The sequence below is a fragment of the Hyperolius riggenbachi genome, chromosome 11 (assembly GCF_040937935.1).
Source record: "Hyperolius riggenbachi isolate aHypRig1 chromosome 11, aHypRig1.pri, whole genome shotgun sequence".
NCBI lineage: Eukaryota > Metazoa > Chordata > Amphibia > Anura > Hyperoliidae > Hyperolius > Hyperolius riggenbachi.
Window position 1 is genome coordinate 127,255,236 of NC_090656.1, and position 16,422 is coordinate 127,271,657.

Sequence of the window (16,422 nt, forward strand, 5' to 3'; positions counted from 1 at the left end):
AAAAGTATGCAGAATGCTTAGGTTTTCCAGATTTGTCTTTAACTATTTGTGTCCCTATAAATGCTGTTGGTATTTTAAAGCAACCGAAAGGCACAATCTCTTTCCACACTTTCATCATTCATCCACCCTGCAGAAATTTCACTTACGTTTTCCAAAGGGTGGAGACTAAGGGGGGTACTAAACTGAGTTAAGCAGAATAATATGCGTACAGTCTAACCACACGATGAGTAGAGCAGTCATCTGCAGTTCTTTTCCTGCCCTTAGGCTGTTGAACTGTTTCTGCAATGACAATAATTGGAACAGAATCTGTTAACAACTGAAGTGAATGCTAAGCTAGCTGGAGTGGATGTCTCGGTAGAGCTCTCTGAAGCGGATGTCTCAGTAGAGCTAGCTAGAGGATGTCTAAGTAGAAGTAGCTGGAGCTAATGTCACAGAAGAGCTAGCTGGAGCGAATGTCTCAGCAGAGCTAGTTGGAGCGTATTCCTCAGTAGAGCTAACTAGAGCGTATGCCTCAGTAGAGCTAGCTGGAGCGGATGTCAAAGAAGAGCTAGCTGGAGCGGATGTCTCAGTAAAGCTGGCTGGAGTGGATGTCTCAGTAGAGCTAGCTGGAGCAGATGTCTCAGTAGAGCTAGCTGGAACGGATGCCTCAGTAGAGCTAGCTGGAGCGGATGTCTCAGTAGAGCTGGCTGGAGTGGATGTCTCAGTAGAGCTAGCTGGAGCGGATGTCTCAGTAGAGCTAGCTGGAGCGGATGTCTCAGTAGAGCTAGCTGGAGCGGATGTCTAAATAGAACTAGCTGGAGCCAATGTCGCACAAAAGCTAGCTGGAGAGGATGGCACAGAAGAGCTAGCTGGAGCCAATATCTCAGTAGAGATAGCTGGAGCGGATGTCTCAGCAGAGCTAGTTGGAGCGGATGTCTCAGCAGAGCTAGTTGGAGCGAATGTCTCAGTAGAACTAGCTGGAGCGTATGCCTCAGTAGAGCTAACTGGAGCATATGCCTCAGTAGAGCTAACTGGAGCGGATGTCACAGAAGAGCAAGCTGGAGCATATGCCTTAGTAGAGCTAGCTGGAGCAGATGTCACAGAAGAGCTAGCAGGAGCGGATGTCTCAGTAGAGCTGGCTGGAGCGGATGTCTCAGTAGAGCTGGCTGGAGCAGATGTCTCAGTAGAGCTAGCTGGAACGGATGTCTCAGTAGAGCTAGCTGGAACGGATGCGTCAGTAGAGCTAGCTGGAGCATATTTCCTCAGTAGAGCTAGCTGGAGCGGATGTCACAGAAGAGCTAGCTGGAGCAAATGCCTGAGTAGAGCAAGCTGGAGCAGATGTCTAAGTAAAACTAGCTGGAGCCAATGTCACAGAAGAGCTAGCTGGAGGGGATGGCACTGAAGAGCTACCTGGAGTGAATGTCTCAGTAGAGCTAGATGGAGCTGATGTCTCAGTAGAGCTAGCTGGAGCGGATGTCTCAGTAGAGCTAGCTGGAGCGGATGTCTCAGTAGAGCTATCTGGAGCACATGCCTCATAGAGCTAACTGGTGCGTATGCCTCAATAGAGCTAACTGGTAGCGGATGTCACAGATGAGCTAAGTAGTGCGTATGTCTCAGTAGAGCTAACTGGTAGCGGATGTCACAGAAGAGCTAGCTGGAGCGGATGTCTCAGTAGAGCTGGCTGGAGCGGATGTCTCAGCAGAGCTAGTTGGAGCCAATGTCTCAGTAGAGATAACTGGAATGGATGCCTCAGTAGAGCTAGCTGGAGTGGATGTCACAGAAGAGCTAGCTGGAGCGGATGTCTTAGTAGAGCTGGATGGAGCGAATGTCTCAGCAGAGCTAGCTGGAGCAGATGTCTCAGCAGAGCTAGTTGGAGCGGATGTCTCAGCAGAGCTAGCTGGAGCGGATGTCTCAGCAGAGCTAACTGGAGCGGATGCCTCAGTAGAGCTAACTGGAGCGGATGCCTCAGTATAGCAGGCTAGAGCAGATGCCTCAGTAGAGCTAACTGCAGCGGATGCCTCAGTAGAGCTAACTGGAGCGCTCCAGTTAGCTCTACTGAGGCATCCGCTCCAGTTAGCTCTACTGAGGCATCCGCTACAGTTAGCTCTACTGAGGCATCCGCTCCAGTTAGCTCTACTGAGGCATTCGCTCCAGTTAGCTCTACTGAGGCATCCGCTCTAGTCTGCTCTACTGAGGCATCCGCTCCAGCCAGCTCTACTGAGGCATCCGCTCCAGCCAGCTCTACTGAGGCATCCGCTCCAGCCAGCTCTACTGAGACATCCGTTCCAGCTTGCTCTACTGAGATATCTGCTCCAGCTAGCTCTACTGAGGCATCCGCTCCAGTTAGCTCTACTGAGGCATCCGCTACAGTTAGCTCTACTGAGGCATCCGCTCCAGTTAGCTCTACTGAGGCATTCGCTCCAGTTAGCTCTACTGAGGCATCCGCTCTAGTCTGCTCTACTGAGGCATCCGCTCCAGCCAGCTCTACTGAGGCATCCGCTCCAGCCAGCTCTACTGAGGCATCCGCTCCAGCTAGCTCTACTGAGACATCCGTTCCAGCTTGCTCTACTGAGATATCCGCTCCAGCTAGCTCTACTGAGGCATCCGCTCCAGTTAGCTCTACTGAGGCATCCGCTCCAGTTAGCTCTACTGAGGCATCCGCTCCAGTTAGCTCTACTGAGGCATCCGCTCCAGTTAGCTCTACTGAGGCATCCGCTCCAGTTAGCTCTACTGAGGCATCCGCTCCAGTTAGCTCTACTGAGGCATCCGCTCCAGTTAGCTCTACTGAGGCATCCGCTCCAGTTAGCTCTACTGAGGCATCCGCTCCAGTTAGCTCTACTGAGGCATCCGCTCCAGTTAGCTCTACTGAGGCATCCGCTCCAGTTAGCTCTACTGAGGCATCCGCTCCAGTTAGCTCTACTGAGGCATCCGCTCCAGTTAGCTCTACTGAGGCATCCGCTCCAGTTAGCTCTACTGAGGCATCCGCTCCAGTTAGCTCTACTGAGGCATCCGCTACAGTTAGCTCTACTGAGGCATCCGCTCCAGTTAGCTCTACTGAGGCATTCGCTCCAGTTAGCTCTACTGAGGCATCCGCTCTAGTCTGCTCTACTGAGGCATCCGCTCCAGCCAGCTCTACTGAGGCATCCGCTCCAGCCAGCTCTACTGAGGCATCCGCTCCAGCCAGCTCTACTGAGACATCCGTTCCAGCTTGCTCTACTGAGATATCCGCTCCAGCTAGCTCTACTGAGGCATCCGCTCCAGTTAGCTCTACTGAGGCATCCGCTCCAGTTAGCTCTACTGAGGCATCCGCTCCAGTTAGCTCTACTGAGGCATCCGCTCCAGTTAGCTCTACTGAGGCATCCGCTCCAGTTAGCTCTACTGAGGCATCCGCTCCAGTTAGCTCTACTGAGGCATCCGCTCCAGTTAGCTCTACTGAGGCATCCGCTCCAGTTAGCTCTACTGAGGCATCCGCTCCAGTTAGCTCTACTGAGGCATCCGCTCCAGTTAGCTCTACTGAGGCATCCGCTCCAGTTAGCTCTACTGAGGCATCCGCTCCAGTTAGCTCTACTGAGGCATCCGCTCCAGTTAGCTCTACTGAGGCATCCGCTCCAGTTAGCTCTACTGAGGCATCCGCTCCAGTTAGCTCTACTGAGGCATCCGCTCCAGTTAGCTCTACTGAGGCATCCGCTCCAGTTAGCTCTACTGAGGCATCCGCTCCAGTTAGCTCTACTGAGGCATCCGCTCCAGTTAGCTCTACTGAGGCATCCGCTCCAGTTAGCTCTACTGAGGCATCCGCTCCAGTTAGCTCTACTGAGGCATCCGCTCCAGTTAGCTCTACTGAGGCATCCGCTCCAGTTAGCTCTACTGAGGCATCCGCTCCAGCTAGCTCTACTGAGACATCCGTTCCAGCTTGCTCTACTGAGATATCTGCTCCAGCTAGCTCTACTGAGGCATCCGCTCCAGCTAGCTCTACTGAGGCATCCGCTCCAGCTAGCTCTACTGAGGCATCCGCTCCAGCTAGCTCTACTGAGGCATCCGCTCCAGCTAGCTCTACTGAGGCATCCGCTCCAGTTAGCTCTACTGAGGCATCCGCTCCAGTTAGCTCTACTGAGGCATCCGCTCCAGTTAGCTCTACTGAGGCATCCGCTCCAGTTAGCTTTACTGAGGCATCCGCTCCAGTTAGCTCTACTGAGGCATCCGCTCCAGTTAGCTCTACTGAGGCATCCGCTCCAGTTAGCTCTACTGAGGCATCCGCTCCAGTTAGCTCTACTGAGGCATCCGCTCCAGTTAGCTCTACTGAGGCATCCGCTCCAGTTAGCTCTACTGAGGCATCCGCTCCAGTTAGCTCTACTGAGGCATCCGATCCAGTCTGCTCTACTGAGGCATCCGATCCAGCCTGCTCTACTGAGGTATCCACTCCAGCCAGCTCTACTGAGGCATCCGCTCCAGCTAGCTCTACTGAGATATCTGCTCCAGCTAGCTCTACTGAGGCATCCGCTCCAGCTAGCTCTACTGAGACATCCATTCCAGCTTGCTCTACTGAGATATCTGCTCCAGCTAGCTCTACTGAGACATCCGTTCCAGCTTGCTCTACTGAGACATCTGCTCCAGCTTGCTCTACTGAGACATCTGCTCCAGCTTGCTCTACTGAGACATCTGCTCTAGTTAGCTCTTACTGAGGCATCCGCTCCAGTTAGCTCTACCGAGGCATCCGCTCCAGTTAGCTCTACCGAGGCATCCGCTCCAGTCTGCTCTACTGAGGCATCCGCTCCAGCCAGCTCTACTGAGGTATCCGCTCCAGGCAGCTCTACTGAGGCATCCGCTCCAGCTAGCTCTACTGAGACATCCGTTCCAGCTTGCTCTACTGAGATATCTGCTCCAGCTAGCTCTACTGAGGCATCCGCTCCAGCTAGCTCTACTGAGGCATCCGCTCCAGCTAGCTCTACTGAGGCATCCGCTCCAGCTAGCTCTACTGAGGCATCCGCTCCAGTTAGCTCTACTGAGGCATCCGCTCCAGCTAGCTCTACTGAGATATCTGCTCCAGCTAGCTCTACTGAGGCATCCGCTCCAGCTAGCTCTACTGAGACATCCGTTCCAGCTAGCTCTACTGAGACATCCGTTCCAGCTTGCTCTACTGAGATATCTGCTCCAGGCAGCTCTACTGAGGCATCCGCTCCAGCTAGCTCTACTGAGACATCCGTTCCAGCTTGCTCTACGGAGATATCTGCTCCAGCTAGCTCTACTGAGGCATCCGCTCCAGCTAGCTCTACTGAGACATCCGTTCCAGCTTGCTCTACTGAGACATCCGTTCCAGCTTGCTCTACTGAGACATCTGCTCTAGCCTGCTATACTGAGGCATCCGCTCCAGTTAGCTCTTACTGAGGCATCCGCTCCAGTTAGCTCTACCGAGGCATCCGCTCCAGTTAGCTCTACCGAGGCATCAGCTCCAGTTAGCTCTACTGAGGCATCCGCTCCAGTTAGCTCTACTGAGGCATCCGCTCCAGTTAGCTCTACTGAGGCATCCGCTCCAGTTAGCTCTACTGAGGCATCCGCTCCAGTTAGCTCTACTGAGGCATCCGCTCCAGTTAGCTCTACTGAGGCATCCGCTCCAGTTAGCTCTACTGAGGCATCCGCTCCAGTTAGCTCTACTGAGGCATCCGCTCCAGTTAGCTCTACTGAGGCATCCGCTCCAGTTAGCTCTACTGAGGCATCCGCTCCAGTTAGCTCTACTGAGGCATCCGCTCCAGTTAGCTCTACTGAGGCATCCGCTCCAGTTAGCTCTACTGAGGCATCCGATCCAGTCTGCTCTACTGAGGCATCCGCTCCAGCCAGCTCTACTGAGGTATCCGCTCCAGCCAGCTCTACTGAGGCATCCGCTCCAGCTAGCTCTACTGAGATATCTGCTCCAGCTAGCTCTACTGAGGCATCCGCTCCAGCTAGCTCTACTGAGACATCCGTTCCAGCTTGCTCTACTGAGATATCTGCTCCAGCTAGCTCTACTGAGACATCCGTTCCAGCTTGCTCTACTGAGACATCTGCTCCAGCTTGCTCTACTGAGACATCTGCTCCAGTTAGCTCTTACTGAGGCATCCGCTCCAGTTAGCTCTACCGAGGCATCCGCTCCAGTTAGCTCTACTGAGGCATCCGCTCCAGTCTGCTCTACTGAGGCATCCGCTCCAGCCAGCTCTACTGAGGTATCCGCTCCAGGCAGCTCTACTGAGGCATCCGCTCCAGCTAGCTCTACTGAGACATCCGTTCCAGCTTGCTCTACTGAGATATCTGCTCCAGCTAGCTCTACTGAGGCATCCGCTCCAGCTAGCTCTACTGAGACATCCGTTCCAGCTTGCTCTACTGAGACATCTGCTCTAGCCTGCTATACTGAGGCATCCGCTCCAGTTAGCTCTTACTGAGGCATCCGCTCCAGTTAGCTCTACCGAGGCATCCGCTCCAGTTAGCTCTACTGAGGCATCCGCTCCAGTTAGCTCTACTGAGGCATCCGCTCCAGTTAGCTCTACTGAGGCATCCGCTCCAGTTAGCTCTACTGAGGCATCCGCTCCAGTTAGCTCTACCGAGGCATCCGCTCCAGTTAGCTCTACTGAGGCATCCGCTCCAGCTAGCTCTTCTGTGACATCCACTCCAGCTAGCTCTACTGAGGCATCCATTCCAGTTATCTCTACTGAGACATTGGCTCCAACTAGCTCTACTGAGGCATCCGCTCCAGTTAGCTCTACTGAGGCATCCGCTCCAGTTAGCTCTACTGAGGCATCCGCTCCAGTTAGCTCTACTGAGGCATCCGCTCCAGTTAGCTCTACTGAGGCATCCGATCCAGTCTGCTCTACTGAGGCATCCGATCCAGCCTGCTCTACTGAGGTAGAGCTAACTGGAGCGGATGACTCAGTAGAGCTAACTGGAGTGGATGCCTCAGTAGAGCTAACTGGAGTGGATGCCTCAGTAGAGCTAACTGGAGCGGAGCAGATGTCTCAGTAAGAGAAGTGGATGTAGTAGCCACAGAAACCGCCTTCATTTCTTTAATTGCTGATGACATCTCAGAATGCATCCAGAACATAAGGGGCCATATGCAATTCACTTTTTCACCTGAGTTTTCTCCTAGGAGAAAAAATGTCATATTTGATTTAAAATAACTTTTTAGCACTTTGTAATGGGAAAAGTATCAAAAAGTAAGAAAAAAGTACTATCAAAATTATTTTGAGTATTTTTTTTTTGCTTGTTGGTGGTTTAAAATGCATTTTATTGACAAGTTATAAAATATCACCTAGGAGAAAACTCAGGTGAAAAAGTGAATTGCACATAGGCCAAGGTGTTAAAATACTACTGGAGATTCACATTTAAGCACTTTATTTGTACATGACTAACAGAGTTGATTGGTAAAAAATAAGGATATGTGTTTTGAACACAAAACACAATTCTTATGCTCACATCTCTGTGTAGACTTAAAACCAGTAGCTTTATCGGATTTTTCATGTGGCTTGTCATATTTTGGGTTATCAGTGACTGGGCTGCAAAGAAAAAACAAATTATAAGCCAAGTCTAGTCTATGCTGAAAAAAAACACAACCTTCCCAAAACAATGAGATAAGGAGTTATCCTAGACTGCTTACCAGAGGGGAACAGGAACCTGTCGCCACAGAAATGTGAGAAGGAACACTGGCCGCCTCCATGATCAACTACAAACTGCCAGACCATGCCCTGAGTTTTTATACTCCTAACCCTGCCCACTTGTGTTACCAAAATTATTTCCTCCAGAAACAATCTCTTGCACAAAGGATCCTACCTGCATGTTGATCCCTCTCATGGCTCAGAATTACCGCAGACTCCCCCATTGCTACTCGTATACCAATGCCTCAATTCCTAATTCTGGCGTGTCATGTAAGGTGCCTGGACACGACAAGTGGGTGACTCCATCTCCCGAAACGTATTGAAACTCGCAAAAAGTCACTCCAAGGGAGCTGAAGGCAGCATGCGCTTCCCCAACTGATCCCCTCTGGCTATCCCTATCCTGGGGACTGCACAAGCTGCGGCTTCTGCCATCTGGCATGGTTGGTCTGCTCCTCCGTGATCCTAGCGTCCTGCTGGAGAGAATACAACTGAAGGTTGTGCTGGTGTGCCAATATATAACTAGCCCTCATGAATATGCAAATGTTTTTAAATCTAGCTTTCTGTCTAGTGTGTTATGTATGAGAGACAAGTCTCAGGGGTGCTATCGGATGACGTCTTGTGAAAAAGAACCATGCACTGTCTTAAGAAAAATAACGTGTGCAAAGAGTAGAGCAGACAGAAAAACATGCAATACAATGTGTTCCACTCATCGTACGCAAGACTTTACACATGTAATTCTGCTAAAAAGAGCACCATGGAGAAAAAAATGTAAAATGTTAACTCCATATGTATACGTACAAATAAGATGTATATTTGTCCCTGAGTACATGCACTATACATTTTGTACTTGGTATATTTTATTGCCTGTTGTGACAAATACATACAAACTATGAACAAGTCCACAGAAAATGGACAGGTTTTGGACTAGTCCATCTCCTCACTCCTTGAATTATAGTGGCACAGTTCAGCTGAGATGAGAAGATGGTGCATGAACTCCAGGGCAGGTGTATGGATGTGTGCATATGTACTGAATTTTCTAGTTTTTCACCATAGTACCCTAACATAATATAGTGCATTTACCCCATGTTAGCTATTATTATACAGGCAACAAAGCCCAATGTTTGGCCATTCTGGGTAATACCAGCCTGTGTGGAGAAAAATTATAGAGAGGAGGCAAAAAATAATAATAAATAAACAGAGAGAGAAAAATGGCAAATAAACGTAGGTCCTGGAAGTCACACTAGAAGTCTATTGTGTCCACAGCGAGCACACTGTTCACAGCAGTGCATGTAGGGGTGTGCTGCTACTGCACATGCTGTTACAAATGATATATGTGAATAGCCCCCAAACAAAAGCACCTGTAAAATTTCACTTATTACATTTTTCAATTTTAAATTTGAGATTTGAAGCCTAGTGTGCGCAGCTGGGAGGGGTGATCAGGACATAGGACAGTTGGAACTGTGTCTCATGCTCCGTCACCTCCTTTCAACCAAAAACATGGCTGCCCCCATGAAAAAGATGGCCGCCCCCATGAAATCACAAACAAATGTTCTTTTAAAACAGCCTGTTCTTTTAAAACAGGGTGGGTAAGAGATTATATTACCTATCTATTTTAATTAACATAACTAATGTAACAATGACAGTATGTTTGTTTAGGCTGCAGTTCCCCTTTAAAGCAGTAGGATCAGCCATACTATGCCAGGGAAAAAAACACATATGTAAGTAGATAAATACTTGATCTACCTACATAACACATGTATTATACTGTCCACGTTTTGATTTCAGTGAATGTTATATAGTAAATGACGAGAATTCTGTTCCTGGTGGGGGCCATGTCTTTTGCCCACAGTTAAGGCTAACTCGTGATGTCATTTCTGCCCTTTACTTTTTTCTTGTCTCCTCCAATCGCTGAGTCACCTCAGCCTTGCTTGTAAACACAAGTAAGTAGGGGATTAGGTTTCAGATAAGCAGCAGACAGGGAAATAAAGGGAAGAGGAGGAATAGATTATAGATAAAAAGAACCCCCAGCATGCAATTCTTTGGCACGAATACTAAAGGGCTAGTGTACCTTAAGTATGTGATAACTCCAAATCATAACAGCAGAAAACGTTTTGAAAGTTTTGAATGCAGGATTAGCATCTTTATCACTTAATACACTCAGACCAGTTGCTGTTGAAATTTGATTTTTATGGTGATGATACCGCTTTAAGAAAGGTCATATTAAATCTTTATTAAACTACTAGCTGACCTAAGCCCGTTTAAAAATGGGCTCTATGTCTCTGTCCCGCCGCATGTCAGTGCGCATGCAACCGTCCGCCCGACTCCCTGGCCCCGTATGTCAGGAACCGGCCCGCGACACGCCTGCGTATACGGTTCCCGACTGCGGGTTTGACCAGATCGAGAGGGGAAGCAGCCTTAGTCAAGTTAAAACAAGGCTGTGACCCCTCAGAACACTTCTCACTGCCACCACTAGCTGTTGCTAGACACGTCCACTCGTCTGTCGAGTGCTCAGCGCGCAATCGGCGTTTTCATATTCAGGTCAGCTTTGCGCTTCAGGCCGAATGCGGGAACGCCACACACACAGACACACACACACACAGACACACAGACACACAGACACACACACACACAGTACAGTTGTACAGTAACACGGCACAATCAGGCACTGACTTGTAATGCAAGTTACACTGTCGTTCAGCAAAACCACTAACGGTCGTTCCGAACAATACTGTTAGCCACTCTGTTGTCGAGCGGAAAAGTGCCCCATACACACAATGCAATTACAATCTCATACGGTAGGGTTGCTCAAACGTAAAATCAGGCATGGACTTATACACCGTTACACTTCAGTCTCTTCTAGGCTATGAGTGTTAGTTTAGTACAGCAGAAGTCAAACTTCTTAAATAACGATTTAATATTCCAGGAAAAAAAGTGGAACAATCCAGAAAATAATATATACAAAAGATTTAAAAAAACAAAGTAAAAATTACAAAATAAAAGTTGCAAGGATAAAAGTTACGATGGATATTTGCATAAAAAAAAAACGGGGATCAAAACGTTACCAACTTGAAGGTCTAAACGTTGTTTGTGGGAGAACGCGGTTCCAGCCTGTAGCCGGGGAAGTTCTAGCGTTGTTGCTATCTCCTGGAACTACGATTTTTAGGCATCTGGCCCTGCTTTTTATACTGGGATATATGCCTGGAGGCTGCAACTTCATTGGGAAGAGGAGGAACTAGTTTTAATTAACTTTTCAGACATAATTTAATTCCCAGAGATCTAGCTTCCACATGTAAAAAGTGTATTATAGCACACACAACACAAAAGACTTCCTTACTCCAGGTTACAAGTGACAACACATTGGTGACATTTCCTAGCAGATCAAAGGGTAAGGATCTGACTGGCTATTGACTAAGTAGCCATCTCCTTGCCAGAGGCTAGCAAATTCATTTAGCATTCCCTGCTCTTAAAGCGGAATATAACCCTGCATTTCAACTTTGCTCTAAAACATTATTTACAGCAGGGGTCTCAAACTCACGGCCCGCGGGCCATTTGCGGCCCTCGATACAATATTTTGTGGCCCGCGCCGGCAAAAGCTTCCTTATAGTTCGCTTCAGTGCTCCCAATTAATCCACCGAATCCCGCCACTAAAGGAGGGCTGCAGAGCCCCCAAATCGCCCGGGGGGCAATCCACTGGCATTTCCTGGAAGGGGCAGAGCTTTCAGCTTCAGCTCTGCCCCTCCTGACGTCAATCGCGGCACATCGCCGCCTCTGCCCGCCCCTCTCACTCTTTCTTCACAGAGAGGGGCGTGGAGAGGCGGCGATGCGCCGCGATTGACATCAGGAGAGGAAGAGCTGAAGCTGAAAGCTCTGCCCCTTCCAGGAAATGCCGGCGGATAGCCCCCCGGGCGATTTGGGGGCTCTGCAGCCCTTGTTTTGCGACGAGGACACGGCGGATTACTTGTAATGGGAGCACTGAAGCGAACTATAAGGTAAAATAGGCAAAATAGTTCGCTTCAGTGTGAATTTGATTTTGAAATAAAATTCGATGCAAGGGGGGGGCGGGAGCTGCTGATTGCCTTTTCGTGAAATCCCTTATGCGGCCCAGCCTCATCCTGACTTTGCCTCCTGCGGCCCCCAGGTAAATTGAGTTTGAGACCCCTGATTTACAGTATATTATATGCAACCAGCATTTTTTTTTTTTACCAGACCAGCATTGGAAGGGTTACACAAAGCTTTAAAGTTCCTGGAGAGAACTGCAGACGCATCCGAAGCTTACATAGATACATTTTGTTTACATAAATGTATCTAAGTGTGGAATGTGACTCACTTTCTCTGAATGAGAAGGAGCAGGAGGACAGCCAAAGAGTGTGTAACATTTCTCACTTGTTACATTCTATTTAGTTAAATGTATCTATCTGAACTTCTGCATATCTCTCCACGGAACTTTAAACCTCTGTGTTTAACCCTTCCAATGCTGGTCTAGTAAAAAAAAATGCTGGTTGCATAGAATATGCTGTAAATAATGTTTTAGAGCAAAGTTGAAATGCAGGGTTATATTGCGCTTTAAGTGTTTCCTAATTAGAAGCAGACAATGATAGAGTTAATTTACATATACATACAGAACTTCAGGAAGCCAGCTGCTAGCCTGGCATACCCACATCTCTGACCTAATACACAGCAGATAGAAAAATGAAAGAAATATGTTCCTGTATTATCCTTAACATCATCAGCATCATAACTAGCTGCTATATTCCTGACACCGTCCTCCTGTCCCAACGACTGTCCATGCTGCGCACATGCGCAGTAGCAAAGAACACAAACACAGGGACAAAGGTGGACGCAGCGACACAGGGATATTATTGTATAGGATAGGATGCTAAAACTCACCTTAAAGATTTTACGGACAACTGAAAAAAAGGGGTTCCTTTTCAGATAATACCAAAATCAAATTATTTGGCCTCAATGTCAAACAGTAAATCTGGTGGAAAGTATATACAGCTCACTGTCCATCCTGTTGTGTAGGGGCTTCTCTGCAGTTGGGAGTGTGGTAGATCTCAAGACGGAGGAAAAAACAGATTGGGTAAAACATCAAATTCTTGAGAAAACCTGAGCCTTCTTTCAGACATATGCCAATAAGAAGGCGGCTCGCTTTCCAAAATAACACACTGAAGAAAACTGCAAAATTGACCATACAGTGGCTGAAGGAAACAAAAGATGAATGTCCTTGCATTAAACCCTACTGAAAATCTGTGGAATTACTTTAAGGTCGCAGTTCACGCACAGCACTCATCCAATTTGCATGTGCTAGAACAGTTCTCTAAAGAAAAGTGGGCAAATACTGTACACTGTAATTGGGTAAAGTTATTATTTTATTATTATTATTTAGTATTTATTATTTATATAGCGCCAACATTTTCCACAGTGCTGTACAGAGTATATATCAGTGATGGCTAAACCTTGGCACTCCAGCTGTGGGGGAACTACAAGTCCCATGAGGCATTGCAATATTCTGACAGCTCTAAGCATAATGGCATGATAGGATTTGTAGTTTTGTCACAGCTGGGGTGCCAAGGTTAGCCATCACTGGTATATATTGTCTTGTCACTTAACTGTCCATCAGAGGTGCTCACAATTAGAGATGGGCCGAACCTCCGATTTTAGGTCGAACTTTGAAAAATAGAAAAAATTATGCTGGCCACAAAAGTGATGGAAAAGATGTTTCAAGGGGTATAACACCTGGAGGGGGGCATGGCGGAGTGGGATACATGCCCAAAGTCCCGGGGAAAAATCTGGATGTGGCGCAAAGCAGCGTTTTAAGGGCAGAAATCACATTGAATGCTAAATTGCAGGCCTAAAGTGCTTTAAAACATATTGCATGTGTATACATCAATCAGGGAGTGTAATTAGAGTTCTGCTTCACACTGACACACCAAACTCACTGTGTAACGCACCGCAAACAGCTATTTGCGTAGTGACGGCCTTGCCGGACTGGTGCGCACCGTGGCGAGAGTGTAGGCCGTGGCGGTTTTCAAGCTCATATGGTCGCCGGGCTGTGGTAGCTCAATGATAGAACAACAGTGACTGTCCAGCTGATCAAATTTGGTCTGTCCACAATGAAGCAACGACCTTATTATCCTCTTGTATGTAGGTAGGCATAGGTAGGAGTCCCAGAATAGGTAGGTAGGCATAGGTAGGAGTCCCAGTATAGGTAGGTAGGCATAGGTAGGTGCCTCAGTAGTTAGCTAGGCATAGGTAGGAGTCCCAGTATAGGTAGGTAGGCATAGGTAAGTGTCCCAGTAGTTAGCTAGGCATAGGTAGGAGACCCAGTATAGGTAGGTAGGCATAGGTAGGTGTCCCAGTAGTTAGCTAGGCATAGGTAAGAGACCCAGTATAGGTAGGTAGGCATAGGTAGGTGTCCCAGTAGTTAGCTAGGCATAGGTAGGAGACCCAGTATAGGTAGGTAGGCATAGGTAGGTGTCCCAGTAGTTAGCTAGGCATAGGTAGGAGACCCAGTATAGGTAGGTAGACATAGGTAGGTGTCCCAGTAGTTAGCTAGGCATAGGTAGGAGTCCCAGTATAGGTAGGGTAGGCATAGGTAGGTCCCCTAGTATAGGTAGGTAGGTAGGTGTCCCCGTATAGGTAAGTAGGTGCCCCAGTAGTTAGGTAGGCATAGGTAGGTGTCCCAGTATAGATAGTTAGGCAGGGCCTGGCTGGCACAGTAATAACAATTACCAAGGTCCAGCTGCAACAGATAGGGCTGTATAATGTCAGTGAGCAACACACACACAAAAAACACATCTAGAAAACATTAGCTCTCAAAAGAGCTGTTGAGGGGTGCTATTTTAGCAATAACAATCAGCCAGGAGCAAGCCAAGACCAAGAGCCTAACTAATCTTTCCCTAGGAGAACACGTCTGCAGCAGCTGTCCCTAGTCTGTCTCTAGCAGGCACACGAGTGAGAGTAATGGCCGGCAAGCCTGCCTTATATAAGGGGGCGGGGGGGCTCCAGGGCTTAGTGTAGCCTGAATGGCTACAATGTGCCTGCTGACTGTGATGCAGAGGGTCAAAGTTGACCCTCATAGTGCATTATGGGGCAAATCGAACTTCCGCAAAAGTTCACCTGTTCCAGGTGAAAGTGAACCACCAAAGTTCGCCTGGAACCGTTCGCCGGCAAACCGTTCAGCCCATCTCTACTCACAATCTAATCCCTACCATAGTCATATGTCTATGTATGTATAGTGTAGTGTATGTATGCACAATAGTCTAGGGCCAATTTAGGGGGAATCAGTTTAACTTATCTGTATGTTTTTGGGATGCGGGAAGAAACCGGAGCACCCGTAGGAAAACCCACGCAAACACGGAAATAACATACAAACTGTGCAGATAATGCCCTGGCTGGGATGGGGACTGAGTGCTGCAAGGTGAAGCACTAACCATCACCGTACTGCTTGGTAAAGAAGTGTCCCAACACACATAGGCTATCATTCATAAAATATGTGCGGGAAAATACCGCGTTCGGTATTTTAGACTTCTGTGTGCTCATTCATACAAATGTTTACAGTTGCAATAGCAGTGCGGTGATCTCCCGAACTAGGCTGGCGGTAGGCTAGCGTAACGTGAGAAGCTGCCTGAGTTGAAACATTTTCTGGTGCAGAGACACCCTTACAATAAAAAAAGGCAGCCCCAGCTTCCCTTTAGATGTGAATTTTTTAAAAATGGTCTTTGTTTGCCCTGAATCTGCGCTGAATCTGTCTATTAGTCTTTCTGAACAATCTATTTAATTGCCACAGCTTAGAAGAACTTAAATAAATGTTAGACAAGCAGGCTTTCTGATGTGAAATATATCTGAAAACAGGTACCCATGAGGTTAAAAAACACAGCCTGGGTATTCTGGAAAGCCTTTTTTGTTCTGCTCTCACTGCTGCTGCCTGGGAGGTCTGCCTCCATTAACTTAGCGGTTATCCGCATGCTTATCGCCTCTTCCAAGGGAGCGGTATTTTATGTCCTGATACCGCCTGCTCTAATCTTTATGAATTGACGTATAGTGACATGTGTTGAGATAATCACTTCACATAATTTATCACTCTGCTCGGGAATGTCAGCTTTTCATGCAGTAACAGCATTTATGAATGGACATTTCGCTAAATGCTCGGTAAAGTCTGCTGTTTTCAGCATTACCACATGCGGGAATGCTTTATGAATGATAGCCATAGAGCTGTACTTAAAGCAAAAGGTGGTTCCACAAAATACTGACAGGAAGGGGGGGGGGGGGGGAGTGATGCTTTATCATTTCATTATTATTGTATGTTATATCTTTTACTTGGCTGCTATAAGTTGCATTGGCCTCAATTCACTAAGATCATGCTAGAGATAATAAGGCAAGAGAAAACTTACCTCCACACGTGAGAGAGTTATCTTACCTCTTCATTCCTTAAGTTACCTCTCCTGTAGTTAATTTACCTCCTCTGAAGTTATTTTCACATGCAGCTAATTAACAGCTTGTCTTTAACTCTGGAGTTATTTTAAGGATTGGAGAGTTCATTTAAAGACAGAAGAGTTAACTTTAGGCTTGCCTGAGGTAAAATGTTTCCTGAACACTACATGCCTTATCACCATGGTAACAACTCTAGAAGAGTTATTAAAGACAGGAGATAAGTTTAGTGAATTGAGGTCATTGAGTAAATACACTCCATAAAGCAGGCCTGGATTTACATCACAGGAGCCTATAGACACAGATGTCCTGGGACCGTAGACTTTGACCTCCATGAACCCACAAACTCCCACCAAACTGCACCACAAGTGTGCTGGCTGGCCCACTTCTCCCTTAC

The 16,422-nt window shown here is 47.6% G+C and overlaps 1 protein-coding gene and 1 long non-coding RNA gene across 4 annotated transcripts in view; one reads left to right on the forward strand and one right to left on the reverse strand.

The window, feature by feature from the left end:
* LOC137538614 (uncharacterized) overlaps window positions 1-4,644 on the forward strand; it is a 59,970-nt gene extending 55,326 nt beyond the window's left edge. The window contains exons 6-8 of the mRNA XM_068260892.1: window positions 818-1,212; window positions 2,111-4,388; window positions 4,537-4,644. Of these exons, the coding sequence (XP_068116993.1) occupies window positions 818-1,212; window positions 2,111-4,388; window positions 4,537-4,644 (2,781 nt within the window). The remainder of the gene's footprint in view (window positions 1-817; window positions 1,213-2,110; window positions 4,389-4,536) is intronic.
* LOC137538716 (uncharacterized) overlaps window positions 1-16,422 on the reverse strand; it is a 793,867-nt gene that overhangs the window by 515,929 nt on the left and 261,516 nt on the right. The window lies entirely within an intron of this gene.